At 32.8% G+C, this 15,367-nt stretch overlaps 1 protein-coding gene across 11 annotated transcripts in view; it reads right to left on the reverse strand.

Annotated features, from left to right (window-relative positions):
* Positions 1-15,367, reverse strand: part of PPP2R5C (protein phosphatase 2 regulatory subunit B'gamma) — a 228,043-nt gene that overhangs the window by 12,551 nt on the left and 200,125 nt on the right. For 6 of the 11 annotated variants that reach the window (XM_074291259.1, XM_074291250.1, XM_074291248.1 and 3 more), the window contains one exon: positions 8,747-8,958. The exons of 1 other annotated variant lie outside the window; for it this stretch is intronic. In XM_074291259.1, the coding sequence (XP_074147360.1) occupies positions 8,827-8,958 (132 nt within the window). In that variant the 3' untranslated portion in view covers positions 8,747-8,826. Of the gene's footprint in view, positions 1-8,746; positions 8,959-11,249; positions 11,322-15,367 lie in introns of those variants that run through there. 4 more of the 11 variants (XM_074291249.1, XM_074291253.1, XM_074291254.1 and 1 more) reach the window with 1 other exon arrangement.

The raw sequence follows: 15,367 nt of genomic DNA on the forward strand, positions 1-15,367 counted from the left end.
GACTTTCTCCTTCAAGGAGTTTTAGTTTCGGGGTCCTTTCTTCAACTTGACTGGTAATTTCCCTTAATCTGTCTCTCCTTTCCTATTCTTAAGATCATCAAGACATAACAGAACCATTACCAGACTTTGTCTAGTTTTAGAAAGCAGTTCTAGTTGGACATGTTAAATCTGAGGCTTATAGGATAAATAGTTGGGAAATGTCTAACAGGCAGCTAGTCACACAGCACTTGAACATGGGAAAGCACAACTGGATATAGATTTGGGAGTGATGTACAGAGATACCTGAAACCCAGGGAGCTGTGATCACTAATTAGTATGTACATAGTACTTCTTGAATTGCAAAATGCTTTGCATACATCTCCTCTTGTGAATGTGAATAGACCAAGGGTCTAGACTAAAGCCCTGGGGAACACTATTGATTAGTGAAGAGGACACAAATAAAGATTCAGCAAAGGAAAATGAATAGCTGCCAATAAGGTAGAAGCAAAAAAGGCCAGTGTTCTGAAAATCCAAAGGAGAATATATAGGGGTGGGGTGGTCAACAATGCCTAATGCCCAAAGATTACAAATAGATCTTTGAGAAAAGGATACCAGATTTGACAAGTAAGAGAGAGCTTATAATAATAGCTAACATTTATACAGTGGTTTAAGGTTTGTGAGTTTTACATATCAGATTTGAATTCTATTCAATCATCACTGATTATGAGCCTATTATATGCAAGATTCTGGCACTGACACTGCAGAGGGCAAGATTTAAAGTAAGAATTCCTAGGTTCAAATTTGGTTTCTTACTCATTAGGTACTATGTAGTATTGATCATGGAAGCAGGGAAAACTTGGACCTCAAAACTCATAGGAGGAACTTAAGATTCCATGCTACATAGAAGGATCAAAGTTCCGTATATTAGTGGCCTTGTCAGCCTGATGGCAAAATGGGTAGAGTTCTGGCCCTGGAGTCAGCACAATCCTAGTTCAAATCCACCTTCAGACACTTATTGTGTGAGCCAATGAGTCACTTAACTATATTGCAAAATGGAAATACCTACCTTACAGGGTTGTGAGAATCAAATGAGATATTTGTAAAGAATTTAGCAGTGCCTGGCACATAGTAAATACTTTCCCCCAAAAATATGTGAATGTTGCTTCCTTCTCTTCTCTTATGCCTTCATTATTAACAAGTGAATTTTAGTCAAACAGTGTATAAAGAAGTGGATCAAAGAGCCATTTCTAGATGGCTAGATTCCAGTGGATAAGAAATCTAAACTATTCAACTCTACTTTTGTGTTTACATCTAGGGAGAATAATCTCTGGACTAGCTATTAGAAAATGAAAACTCAAGAGCGTAAGATAGGTACCTATCAATGAATTCAAACCACTAACTCTGGCTTTAATATATTCTAGAACATTGAAGAACAGGCAGATGTGATTGCCAATTGCTTTCAATAACCTTTGAAGTCATAAAGAGAGGTACCAAAGGCCCGGAGAAAAGCAAATTTCCCTATTTTCCAAAAAGGGAAGAAGGTGAAGTCTCTATCACCAATGAACTTGACTTCTATTCTTGGGAGAAGTTTTCCAAAAAGGGAAGAAGGTAAAGTCTATCACCAATGAGCTTGATTTCTATTCTTGGGAGAAGTTACACATTATTAAAGAGAATTTTTTTCAGCATTTAGAAGGGTAAACTGAGATAACTAAAAGGTAATATGACTGACTTCAAGAACAAACAAAACTCATCTTAATTTTTTTTCTTAATTTTTTTAACAGATTAACTAGAATGGTAGAACCCAGATGATTTGAATTTTGATAAAACATTTGACAGTCTCAAACTAGACTTGTGAACAGGACAGAGGGAGATAGAATATATACAAAATAGTATAGTTACTGAATTGATGGAACCCAACAGTCATAAATTGACTTATATAGGGCACCAACTCTGAAGTCAGGAGGACTGGAGTTCAAATCTGATCTCAGACACTTGACACTTCCTAGATGTGTGACTCTGGACAAGTCACTCAACCCTAATTGCCTCAGCCAAAAAATCCAAAAGCCACAATAGGCTAAATTTAAGAAGAAATTTATCAGGATAAATGTAAAGTTTTACATTTGGGTTTAAAAAGTTTTCCACAGCTATCTAGAAGAATGTGTGGCTGGGCAACTTTTTTTTTTTTGAAAAAGATCTGGGAGTTTTTAGTGGACTCATAAAGGGCAATGTTATTACTATTCAAGACTGCTTTGAGGAATGGCAATCAGGACAAAAGAAGTCATAGTTTCACTATTATATTATTATATGGTTGCATGTCAGATCATCTTTAGAAATGTTTTTAGTTCTAGGCATTACATTTTAGAAAGAATATAGATAGGGCATAATACATCTACAAAAGGGCAAACTGGTGATGAGAGTGGACCATGTATCATACATGGATTAATTGAAGGAGCTGAGTATTTATTTGGGAAAGGAGGTGACTCAGAAGATGAAATATCTACAAGTATTTGAAAGAGAAAAATATTAGATTTGTTTTGTTTGTCCTCAGAGGGAAGAATTTGGGATAATAAAGCTTCAGAGGCAGATTTAGGCTTGAAGAAAAAACTAACAAAAATCCTTTTCTAAAGTGGGATGGGATGCCTTCTCTTCTCAGAGATTTTCAGGCATTAACTAGAAAATTAATGGTTAGGGATGTTGTAAGATTTTTGGTCAGGTATGGGTTAGATAGACTAGAACTCCTTTATAGATTCCTTTACAGCTTAGATTCTGTAATCAGTAGTACCTTGAGAAACAACATTGTCTAGAAAAAGTGATCTAGAAAAGACTCCCCAAAAACCTATGTGTGACTATATTATAATGAGATAATAATATAATATTGTGTTGAAAAGGGAATTCTGGAAACATTTTGGATAAGTTTTTGACTGGTGTTCCTGGATCAAGAAGTAGCCAATTTCTACCATATATACCTTAGATGATGATTTCATTGTAGTTTGTATTTTACATATAGGGTACCTACCTGTATCACAAAATATACAGACCTTTTGATCGGAAGACTTAAATTTAAGTTTCTAAAAGATGACCATCTTCTTCCTCTTGAACCTAACAGATATTTAACATCCATCAACATTTTTTAATATTAACATTCTAATAAAAATTTTCTAGGGTCACATTATCTTCAGTAGAGAAGTGATTCCCCCCCCCCCAACATTCTGATGCATTATTACTATTAGAGTGCTACTAGAAACACTCTTAGGAAAAGCTTCTGGCAAGCTAATGTTTCTTCTTTTTTCTTGTACTCCCCTCCCTCCCCTCCTTAACAAACAAAAGATATCCACATCCCACTTCACTTAACAGTGTTTCATTAATTTTTTTGGGAGTGTGTGAAGTGAAAGTGAACACTGACCATTTAACATCTCTCTGGAATAATGGTAAACAGTATCTAATTCACTTTAAAGAGAACAAGTTGTTTGATCCTGGAGATAGTGAAAATGGGTTAGCTTCTTGAGGTGGTTAGCTTATTTCTACTTCAAATACAGTTTGAAAAAGAAATTTGTTTTTTCTGTTCTCTTATAAGAATCACCACTATTTTCTACAAATCAGTTTTCACTCCTTCAAAAGTTTATCTAAAAAGCTCTCCTCTCTGGAAGATGCTTCATTCCTATATTAGTTCTAAACATTCAAGCATTTTGTTAATTGCCTTCAAAGTACTTTTTTCCATTGAATATTTTGGGAAGCCTTTTAGTCTGTAGTTTTCTGACAACTGTGAAGAGAAGCAGGTAACTAATTTGCTCATGGAATTTTACGAATCTTGTACTCAGTGATGAGCAAAAAAAAAAAAAAAGGCAGTGATTTAACGGTAAACTTTTCTTTCCATACTTTCCTTTTAGTTTCATTCCAGGTTCTACCACAAAAATCATCAGTTAAGATTTGATAGAATCTGTTATGAAGTAAGAAGATGATTCTAATTTATTAGGGACTATTATAGTCCCTTATAATAGAAGTCATTTCTATTTTTACTAGACAGAAAAGCAAAAAGCAAAATTAGCAGATAAAGTCTGTTTTAGTCTTATCCGAACCTACAGGTGATTTTCTCCAGAACATTTCTATCAGAAAAACTGTTCCCAGTGTTAAACTTTATGGTCCTTTAGTAGGAATTGTCCCAAAAATATCTTTGTGATGTTTATGTAATTGAAAAGGAGCAGGACCTGGTAGAGACAAATTTTTATGTAGATGTCTTTGCCACAAACTGAAGAACTAGTAAGAATTTGAGATCCATTGAAAAAGGTGGATTTTGTGGTTCTACTAAATTACTATGGAAGTCAACAGGAAAATGGTTTTATAAAATACTTATTTGCTTAGAGACAGCTTATATGATGCACATTTTAGAGGAGAACATCAAAATTTGAAATTCATGTCTCTGGGATAATAATCTCTTTTTTTGCAGAACCTCATTGTCCTTTTCCCACATGCGCATTTGGCTGAGGTTCTATGCTTTTTCCAATAATGCATTACCAAATGGACTTTAAAAAAGATCCTGTCCTACTTAATTTTTTAATTAATAGGAATAAGAAAAAGACAAGCAAATGGTCCTTTTCATTCTTATCTGAGTATAGCATTTAGCTATTAAAAAAGAACAATACCACAAAGTTTAAAGGTTAAACCCAAGTTCAGCATACTAGTGTGTTTCTATAACAAATCCAATGTTAGTGTTCTTAGAAATTGGACCATGAGATCCTTTTTTTCTTCTAGAAGAAAATGATTTCAAGAATCCATGTGATCATTAGACAGGGGCTTTCTCCACTTATGCTGTCTCACACCTCAGTACTAAGGCTTCATGAATTGCTGTGGCTCAGTCCCTGGTGGTCACATAATGTTAAACTAGTGTGACCTCATGTGGTTGGGTGACATAGGAAGTACAGCGTGAAAGTTGTGCTAATCCTTCTCTAAGCTTTCTATCCCTAGAAGTGCAGTGAGCATGTCAGGTGATGTAAGATTTACTGAATTAATAGGATTAATAGGATGTGAGGGAAAACAGCCTAATGTAAATTTCTGGGTTCTAGCTTGCTATTCTAGCTAGCTAGCTAACTTGCTGTGACCGAGTTAAGACAGTTCTCTCTCTATGGACCTATTTTCTCTTCTGGAAAATGAGAGTGAACTTATATCCTTTTTGGCTTGATTCAATGAAAAAACAATTTTTCATTTAAAAAAACAGTGTTAGCATAAACACTGCTGTTAAGTGCCGATACTTTGAGAATGGGATTCTTTTCTCTTTTCTTCTTTGTATTTCTTTATCAGACTCCTACAGTATTTAATATTAACTTCTAGGGAGGAAGAACTAATAGTATAGCTTGGCCTAGCTTTTGATCTCTAGGATGCATTAATGATGCATCTATCATTAAGCAGAATTTATCTCATAGCCATCTTGAAGCTCCAGGGTGTAATATTTATGTATTTAAAAAAATCACACCCAACATTTATTTACATAACACAGAGTTTTGCAAAGTGCTTTCTAGTGGAGCACTTTGTCTGAAGCGAGTTAAGTAATTGTGGAAAGGGAACCAGAATCTTGTTCTCTTGTCTATTTTGGACAGCATTCTCTCTTCTTTGAAGAGCAATTAATAATATTCATTAATCTCAAACAGCATTACTGATCATAACCAATTTAATAGTGTGTTGGAAGAAAAATTATCTGGCATCCAATGTTATAAATGGCTACTATTTTTTTTTCAAAACCTCTTATATTTTGCTTAGTTAGTACTTTCCTTAAACTATATGTAACTGACAAAATTCAAGTAGTGTTATTTCTGAAAGTTCCAAAACTCCCCTTTGATTCTGGCTTGTGTCAGCTAATCAGAAAATGGGTCAGATTGGCAATTTAAAAAAGACATCATTCTATGAAAATTTTATTTAACAAAGCTTTAAAATTAGTTTATGGAGCATTTAAAAAAATAATTGTTAATTAACTGCAAGCTTCTTTCTATGTGTTCTGGATGAAACCAAAACCAAAACCAAGTCAATGTTATTTTGAGTATTCACCAGAAGCAGGTTTCTCAGCACTTGCAGCTATATTTAGTTTCATGATGAACAAGTAAAACTCACATGTTCTTTATTTAGACCATATAATACACCATTTTTAGAATTTTAAAATTAGATAAAAGAGCATATTAAATGGCAAGTGTATGAAGTTTCTCTTCATAAACAATGTCAGAACAAAAAGTCTTGAATTACAAAAAGTTAAAAAATATGTAGGTACACTTGAACTTAACATTTCACTAAAGCATAAAGTTACAGATATTGTCTAATGAAAAATAATTGTGCCACTTACCTACGTTTGCTGTTTCTATGAACGTTTTTATTCTGTACATAGGACATTTTGTACAAAATATGAAGTCTACATTTTTATTACTTATTACCATAAACAAAGTACAATGTATGTACAATATTAAAATGAAGCCATACTAAAGCCACACTAAAAAGACACTTGTAATATTGTTGACATTCCTGATGCACAGGTATGTTCTGGAAAATGTAAAGATGTTAAACACAGAACTTCCTGAAGAAAAACAGTCACCAAAATTCTAGCTTACTTTTGATGGAGTAGTCTTAAAATTAGCTCAGTATAAATTACAAGATATACCTGGACAATAAGTTGAATAGTTAGCATAAGTGAATTTTAGTATTGACTATGAAAACTTGAATGGGCCAAAGTACTGTATCAGGTCATACTTTTGCCTATGCAGAAATTAGTTTCTCCCAAAAAACCATCATCAGATTTATCTTTTTTTTTTTTTTTTTGGTGAATGTTTAACTTCAATAAAGAGCAGAAATAAAACAGAGATGTTCTTTAAAAGCTGAGCTTTTACATAATCAACCAAACATTGATATATATGCTTTTTTCCTCTAGAGCAAAAAAGATTACCTCTTTTCAGAAATCTCTTGCACATAGTGAACACCCCAAATCAAATTTATTGATAATCTACCAGCTAAAGATGGAAGTTCAAACAATGGTATATCAAAATACATAAGACACTGCTTTATACAATAAAAAAGCACCCTTTTTCCCTCAAAAGGAGAAGGCATCTAAACTTTTTTTTTAAATTATAGATTTTCATAATGGTAAAGCAGATACATTTCAAGTTTCACAGGAAATATTTGTTCTTACAAAGTGGACTTTTCCACTTTAAAGCAGGGGTAGTCTTTTAATTAGTTTTCTCTCATTACAATAAATCCCCTCCCCCCCAAATGATTTTCCTCCGAAACAAAAAGAAATAAAACAGTGGAAATGGATTTTAAATGAAACTGACAGATAGCAGGCACTACATCTGCACAAGTTATTTATATGTCTGCTTTTCACAATGTCTTTTATGGATGCAGGAGACCTCATTTTATTGTTGAACAAAAAAATTTTTTTAAAGAAGCCACATTATCTTCTTATGCATTGACATTTAACATTGCAAGTTATATCATCTTACTGTCAGAGACAAAAGAAACTAATACCACCCATTTAGAATAGCAGAACACATCTCAAACAGCTTTCAAGCAGGATAAATAAGTCAAAATACTGGCCACCCTGAGAGAAAATAAAAAATAGACAAAGCACTAAGTTAGAGTTCCCTCCCTCCCCTCCCTCGTGCTGTTCCATTTAAAACAAAAAGTACATTACATGCAAGTAAGTTTGTGGAATATATAGCAGCATTTGAAGTTAAATGGAAACAGATGCATTTTCATTTTACTTGTGAGGTGTATTTGTAACATGTGTGCTCTTTTCAACAGAAAAAAAATATACATTTACGTAAAATTATCACCACTGTTGCTTCCTATAAGCTCTGAGACCAACACTTAAAGACATAGAACAATGTCATTTTAACACCTGGCACATTATATAACTGATGTTTATTTTTGCTGGAAGGCAGCAGATTGGGCTAGGCCAAGAAATGATTCAACTTAAAATGACTTTATTCTAACTTTTCTACAAAATTCTGAACTCTTAGAGCCCAAATATTTTATTAAGGTTCAAGAGCCTTGATAAGGGGCAACAATGTTCATTTAAAAGCAAAATAAAATTTGGAAAATGAAAATGAAACATTTTAAAAAATTTAATCCAATTCCAGTTAAGGTAGACAGAAAAAGCTCTTAAGAAAACAAATTTCTTCTACCATTTTACTCCTGGAATACTGGTGTTGTATTAAAGATCCGAAGATATGGCTTTAGATATATGTAAAACTACTAAGATACGATACACATGTCTCTATCCAAAGTAAAGAAATAACATAGAAAAACAACAGTGACTGAAGGATTGTCATAAGTCAACTTTTTGTAAGTTCTGTTAAAATATGAAATAATCATTTTCATGTACTTTAAAAACTGCTGGTATAGAACAATGTGGAAATAATTTCAAGGTTGTAAAGTCTTAAAATGTGTAATACTTTAAAGGTACTTTCAATTCTGAAACATTTGACATTATCATAGTACCAGCTATTTTTAATGTTTACAAATTCTGTTGGAATATGGAGTTGATTATGATCAGGGTGCTTTTCTATTTGGCTCTAATGTTTAACTGAAATGCTCATAATTTAGAATATGCTGGGGTTATGGCGGCACCACCACCTGAATAATGTGGTCATTTAATACTTATCAACCCATGGTTCTGAAAATGGAGCCTGATAATTTACCATTGTTTGAACTACTGATCTTGAGCTGTATGCTGAATTAAATTATTGCCTACAGAACTGGGTTGAAGAAAGCTTTTGACTTTGAGTACAACTGATTTGTATGGCACAAGATGTATGTATTTTCTATTAAGTCGAAAATAATATGCCTCCTCCCCATATATTCCATGGTAATAAGCTAATGCCCATCATGTGATATTATCTCATCAGCTCTGCAATGGGATTCCAAGGCTTTCATGGTATAGATATCCTGAGGCAGTTCTGACTTGCGTCGCACAAGAGGACGATCCTTTTTCTGATCTTTCTGTGCCTGAAATTAAAAATGCAATGAAGTTGGCTAAAAACTAAGCTAACTGAAGAAATACATTTCAGAAAAGTGATTAAAAATTGCTAAGAACATGATGAAGGCTTTAGTATACTGCTGGGAATCCTAAACAATAGGATTTCTTCAAATGAAATGAGAAAGGGAAATAGTATGTGTCAAATGTTGGCATTAAAAAAATTATTTGTAAATGAGCTCATAAATTCATCTATTCCATTTTATAGACTTTCTTCTCTAAGTTTTCTGAGACCAATTTCTGGCTATTTCATAGAAAGCCTTTCCTATTTCCAAAATAAAATTTAAATATTAATTTGCAGCAATCTTCATTAGTCATGCTGTTCTTAAAGCAGGGAAATTTCATATAGTTTCAATTGGAGGTAAGTATAGGACTGACAACTCTTTCACTTTAAAACCAACAAAAGATTCATGACTTTTGAGTGAAAGTTAAAAGGACTAATATTTAGTGAAATGTACTTAGTAATATCCCATATCTTTTATGCAGAAAAATACATGTGTCCCTTGACCTCCACCATTTGGAATTTAGGAAACTTTTCTTTCTGGTAAATAGATATGGTTTAAATAAGACCTTTTTGCATGTAAAATTGAAATTGTCTTTAAAAGAAAGGAGACCTAATATTAAGCATATTTTGGGAGATCATTAATAGTAGCAATCTATTTACATTAATGATATTTTAAAATAGTCAAAAATGAAAATAGTAATAACCATATGCTTTAAAACAATAATAGCCTAGGCTATTAAAAACTATTAATTTATATACTTTTGAGGCAATAAATGAGCAAAAAACTCAAACATAGTTTTGAAGCAGATGTCACAAAGTTTTCTATTTTAAAAAAGGTAGTTGATTAAAAACCAAATCAAATAACATGCAAACAATTATCTTTTCTTTTCCTTTGATTGAACCAGATTACTATCTTAAAGCTCTGTATGTGTGTCTGTTTATGTGGTGAAACCAGCCATCGCATTTAAACATAGTAATTAACTGTCAAGAGCATTGTATCAATATTCCTTAACAATGTCATCTGACAATACAAGTGATTTAACTGCAACAGTTATCTTCTTGGCACTTTTCTTCACCTATACTAATTTTTGATAAAATGAATATCAAACTGATGCACAAGTATGTAAAACAAAAATAAATTATGTGTTAACTTTAGAAATTCATCAAATGAAAGTTACATCTGCAAAGAAATCTCCCTCATCTTTTTTCCAGTGACTATTTAGGGAATGGAATAGTCCTTTGAGAATCTACAGAAATGATTATACTATTAAGACTAAAAAATATTTCTAATTTGATGTTATTTTAGGAATACTTTCTATAAAGTTAGCTTAATGGAATACTTCCAATTCTTTCAAGGAAATAGTTTATCTTTTGAGAATCTTTTTCCTTAGGAATGGTGGCAAATGTATAGAACTCCAGTTAAGAAAGGAGTCTAACAGAACTACAAACATAAATCCTGGAGGACAAATCTTCCTATGTACTTCATAGATTTCTCTTTGAATCTTCCAGACAAGTCATAGCAGTCATTAAAAAAAAAAAATCTAAAATATTTAGTCATTTTAGAAGCAGGCACCATAAGTAACCATAATTCTATATTTACAGCAACTGATGAATTTAAACTTTCTGCAGGGCAAAAAATTGTGACACATATAGGGCTTTTGTTAATTAAATAATCCAATTTAGTGGCTCAAAAAGAGATCAATTTTATAATTCACAAGGGAGAAAATGAGAAAACAAGTGAAGACAGACATGCAAGTCAACAGACTGAATGAATAATGCTTGCTGGAGAAAATGGCAATCACACATGTATTAGGATGTTTACTGGAAAAAAAATCACAGCAACAGATTTGAAACAAGCACACACACACACACACACACACACACACACACACACACACACACACACATTTTTAATCCATTAGAAGGCTTCAGGAAAGAGTGAAATGATAAACTATTGAAGTTTCCTTTAAAAGGCCAAACTTTGAAATAAATAGAAAAAAATAACAGAATAAAGTGATTATAATGGTGCATTTTTCCCTTTCTAAAAGGATTAGCAGCTAATAATTCAATTCAGGATAAAACGAATAAACTAGGTAAGGATTCAAGTTTTTAAAGTACAATTTCTTGACTATTGTCACAAAGTTGGAATGACATGAAAAAAGGAAAATACTTCATGTATAAAATTATGTACTTTTTTAGGTGTTTTCTAAAGTCAAAGCTAAAATTTTAAATACACTGTACAAGTTTAATAATGAATACCTTCACTTCATACTTTTCATCTTTTTAGACCTTCCTTATCTGCAAGGGTGTAACTGTTTTTCTTCCGACCGACTGTTAAAATAAGAATTGCAAACATTTTAAGTCTCTTCTGATCAAAATACGATTCATGTTTAATTTAGCAGATCAATCTCATACAAATTTTATAAAATTTCTGGGATAAAAAATTTGGATTTTACATATTCCTCAAAACTATTATCCCAGTGAAATTCTCCAGGGGAATGGAAATGAACACCTTTAACTATTAAATTGCTTTACTGGTTTCTTTTCCAGATGTTTCTTTTTATTCTTTACATTAATATAACATAATTTTCAAGTCCTGTGACTATTCCCGATTTTTGGATAAAGAATCTAGTTCAAATTTATCACTTTGCAAAAATAAATTTAATAACAGATAAACTAAAAACCACAGAAAGCATCCCAATGGGGAAAAAAAAATCATGAAAGCACAAAAGTTAGTGTGCCAAAGATTCAGTTATAGCATTTCTTAAAAAAAAAAAAAAAAGGACATTGGACTTGACTTAAAGTTAACATAAGTAATGACTGCAATTGTTAGTTCTCTATGCTTTCCTAAAAATATAGAAGCCAAACGATCAGGAGCAGCCTAACTGGGAAAATGAGTATGTATTAAGTAACCAATTTTTAAAACAATGTTAAAGGTTCAAAAGCAGATCTTGCCAGTATTTTATAAATGGAAGCTGTATTCTTAATATCTCATTATCTAGAATAGTTGAAATTTGGGACAAAACTTTTAATTTGGTCCTTTGGAAGTTATGGACCAATGGTTTTTGTAAGAACAGAGCTATTAAAATAACAGCATCAAAAATCTGGTATTATATGTAATTCATTAAAAAAAAAAAGACTACTACAAATACTCCCTCCATCTCCTCAATGATTGTTGCCTCTAGGAAAACAGACATTTACCTTGTTTTTGTACTTATCTTTTACTCCTTTTTACAGTGATTTCTATATTCTATTCACTTAACTATCCTTGAAAGCAGGATACTCTTTCTTTGTTCATTATGCGAGGATAGAGTACTGAATAAAGCATGCACTTAATATTGTTGTATAAATGAATAAATCCTTCTCCAAATATCTGCTTTTCTAGGATGATACTACAAGCCAAATCAAGAAGTATTTATATTATTAAATACCTACTATGTGCCAGCAACAGTATCAAACATTGAAGGTACTGTGGTAAATGATACCCATATGAGAGTTGAAGTTCTCTTCCTAGTTGTAACAAATACATAACTGTTCTAAGAAAGTGCCCAGATATTAATGATGTTACTACTTTAATACTTTACTAGGTAGGCAATCCCCAAATGATGCATGTGAAAGCCTGAAGAAGGTTTTCATGAGTTGCTAAGTCTTAAATTGATACCCTGATAGCCAATTTGTCCATGATTAAGGAGAAGATACCCAAGTTAGTGTTGTGCAGATATTCAAAGTTATTTTAGTCAGGTGGGATCTAAGAGCTTATGACCCCTTGGAATAGTCAGCTCAGAATCAATCAAATAATCAACATTAGGTTGTAGTATAAAGAAAATTACTAAAGTTAAGTGTCAGATTTCCTCAAAGAAATAAATAGGTCAACTTGGTGGTGGATCTGCTTGGCTTAGTGAGACTGTTTAGAACTTGGTAGTACACAAATATAAAAACACTCAAAGACAGAATAGCCTTAAGGTCTAAGAACACAACTTGATTCCTTTTCTATCTATACTTCCTTCCCTGTTCTTCCTTATTTGACCCTTAAAACAACCCTATCTCAATCTGTCCAACTTGATTTGCATTTTATACTTCATTGGTATAAAGGCTACATAATGAACTGGGGGAAAACCCCCCCACAAAAAACAAACAAAAAAAACTTTAGTTCTTGTCCCCACTTTGATCACTAACTTGTCAGGTAGTCACTATAGGCAAATTGTATTTGTTACAGAGACATCATATGTAAAATAAGGGTTTGGATTGGATTAAATACCACACAAACATAGATAAAAAGGTGATTCAGTTTCTGCTCTAAAGGAGTTTAAAATATATTATGGTGGTCAAAGGATTATTAAATAGCATGGAGAAGCAGACAGTTAGATGGTGCAGTAGAAAGAGCACTGGGCCTGAAATCAGGAAGACTCAAATAAAAGTCCAGTCTCAATCATTTACATATCTGTTTGATTTAGTTTTCTCAACTGTAAAATGGGAACAAGTATCTACCTCACAGGGTTATTGTGAAGATCAAATGAGATATATATTTGTAAAATACTTAGTACAGTATGCGAGAAGCTTGCAGTGTTGCAAGCTTCAAAGTAGTGTGGGATAGCAGGTACTACTCTCCAAGAGGTTTTCAGAATGTGAGCAGTTAAGAAAGGTTAAGATTGCACAGAAAATTAAGTAATCAATAGAAGGTTTGAGTAAACAACGAATTGTGGGGCTAGAAAGGCACAGGCCAATTCAGTCAATCAGAGAGAATCTTGTGGTTTTGAGAAAACCACAAACATGTTAATAGCTGATCCAGTCTAAACTTATTGGGTAAATGACCTGACTTGACCAAATTACTAACCTGTTTAATAGGCTTTTTGAATATTAAACAACTCACCATATAGAAGGAGTTTTCTGCCATTTTTGAACATGGGATGTATGACAAGGGAGGGGGAACATGTTTATACATATTTAGGAGAAACACGTAGGGTGTATCAGAAAGACTGTGACCAGAATGGACCAATCCATTCTTTGAAGGGAGGGACTATGCTAAACTAGCAAGAGCACTTCTGTGGCTCAGCACTCCCTCTTCCTAAAGAGGAGTGGGGCTCGCTTCTGGCCAGAAACCTTAAGATGATTCTTTAAGATCCTTCTTTAATACAATTTCCTCGATATCTGATTTTAAATGTCAAAAGTATTTTTCTAACAAGTGTCTTTTGCATACAGCAGACAATAAATGCTTGTTCCCTTTTCTCCTTCCCTTTCCTTAAGCACTTAAAATCCTGGGCCTGAAATAGTTTATATGAGATATTCAAATATTAATCTAAGCTACATATTTCTTTAGCTTCAGCTCTGACTTAATATGGTATTTATAAATCACATTATTTCTAATACTCACAGGTATAATCAGAGTTGTTAGTATGCCAGAGACCTATGCTGCTTTTACAAGTACTGGTTGGTATCTAAATACTGAGAACTGTGTGTGTTTGAGGCAATACATCTAAAAGTGCAAGACTCTGACAATCCTTGCAATTAAAACACATGGTATGAAGCCTCCATTAGATGTGATAGGCCATTTCTTAGTCTAAGTTGTTACATAATTTGGGTTCATGGTTGGCTAATTTTATGGTTGGTTTAAATTCAGTCAATTCTGATTTCCTGCCACATGCTATCAAATCATTAGACTATCTTAAGAGTTACTGTAGTGGTATTCTATAAAAAACTTAAGACTAGGGAGCCAGAGCCTAGATGTGTGATTTTACTGGTATAGGAAACTTTTATGAGAGTAGATGAGAGGCAGGACCTTCCTGACCTAAGGTCAGTTTCTAACCACTGTCAGGTTGCTTCTCAAATAAATTAAGAAAAACTAAATGAAATGGTTACACTTGTTCTTTAGGTTCATGAGTGAATTCAAATTCTTTTTCCTTTACGTTTTAAAAGAAGTTAAAAAAAATAAAAGCAAAATAATTCTTGGAAGAACTTTCACAGAGCATTGAATTATCTCAGAAAAGTATGAAATATAGTGATAACCAGATTATGTAACATATGGATTATTCATGTTTTCAAAGGAGTCCTTTACACCTCAAGCCTGCAAATGTCGATAATTTTAAAACTTCAGTGAGATGAAAAAAATGCTCACAGATTTAGAGATGGCATGGTGCTGCTATTAAACCAGGGAGTTTGAAAAAAAGCCTGCTGCTTTCTGATGTTTAAACATGATTTAAAAATCATTATTACATCTGTCTAGATCCACAAGTAATTTTGACTTAATTGAATTTGAAAGAACAAAAACCAAAACAAAATTATAGTCTTTTCTGCATTAATTAGGCTTACCAATTAACTGTAAGCAAGTGTAGTTTGTTATACACATATTAAGACATAACTTTTGATAGTTATGTTAAAGG

This window comes from Sminthopsis crassicaudata, chromosome 2 (genome assembly GCF_048593235.1).
Source record: "Sminthopsis crassicaudata isolate SCR6 chromosome 2, ASM4859323v1, whole genome shotgun sequence".
Taxonomy (NCBI): domain Eukaryota; kingdom Metazoa; phylum Chordata; class Mammalia; order Dasyuromorphia; family Dasyuridae; genus Sminthopsis; species Sminthopsis crassicaudata.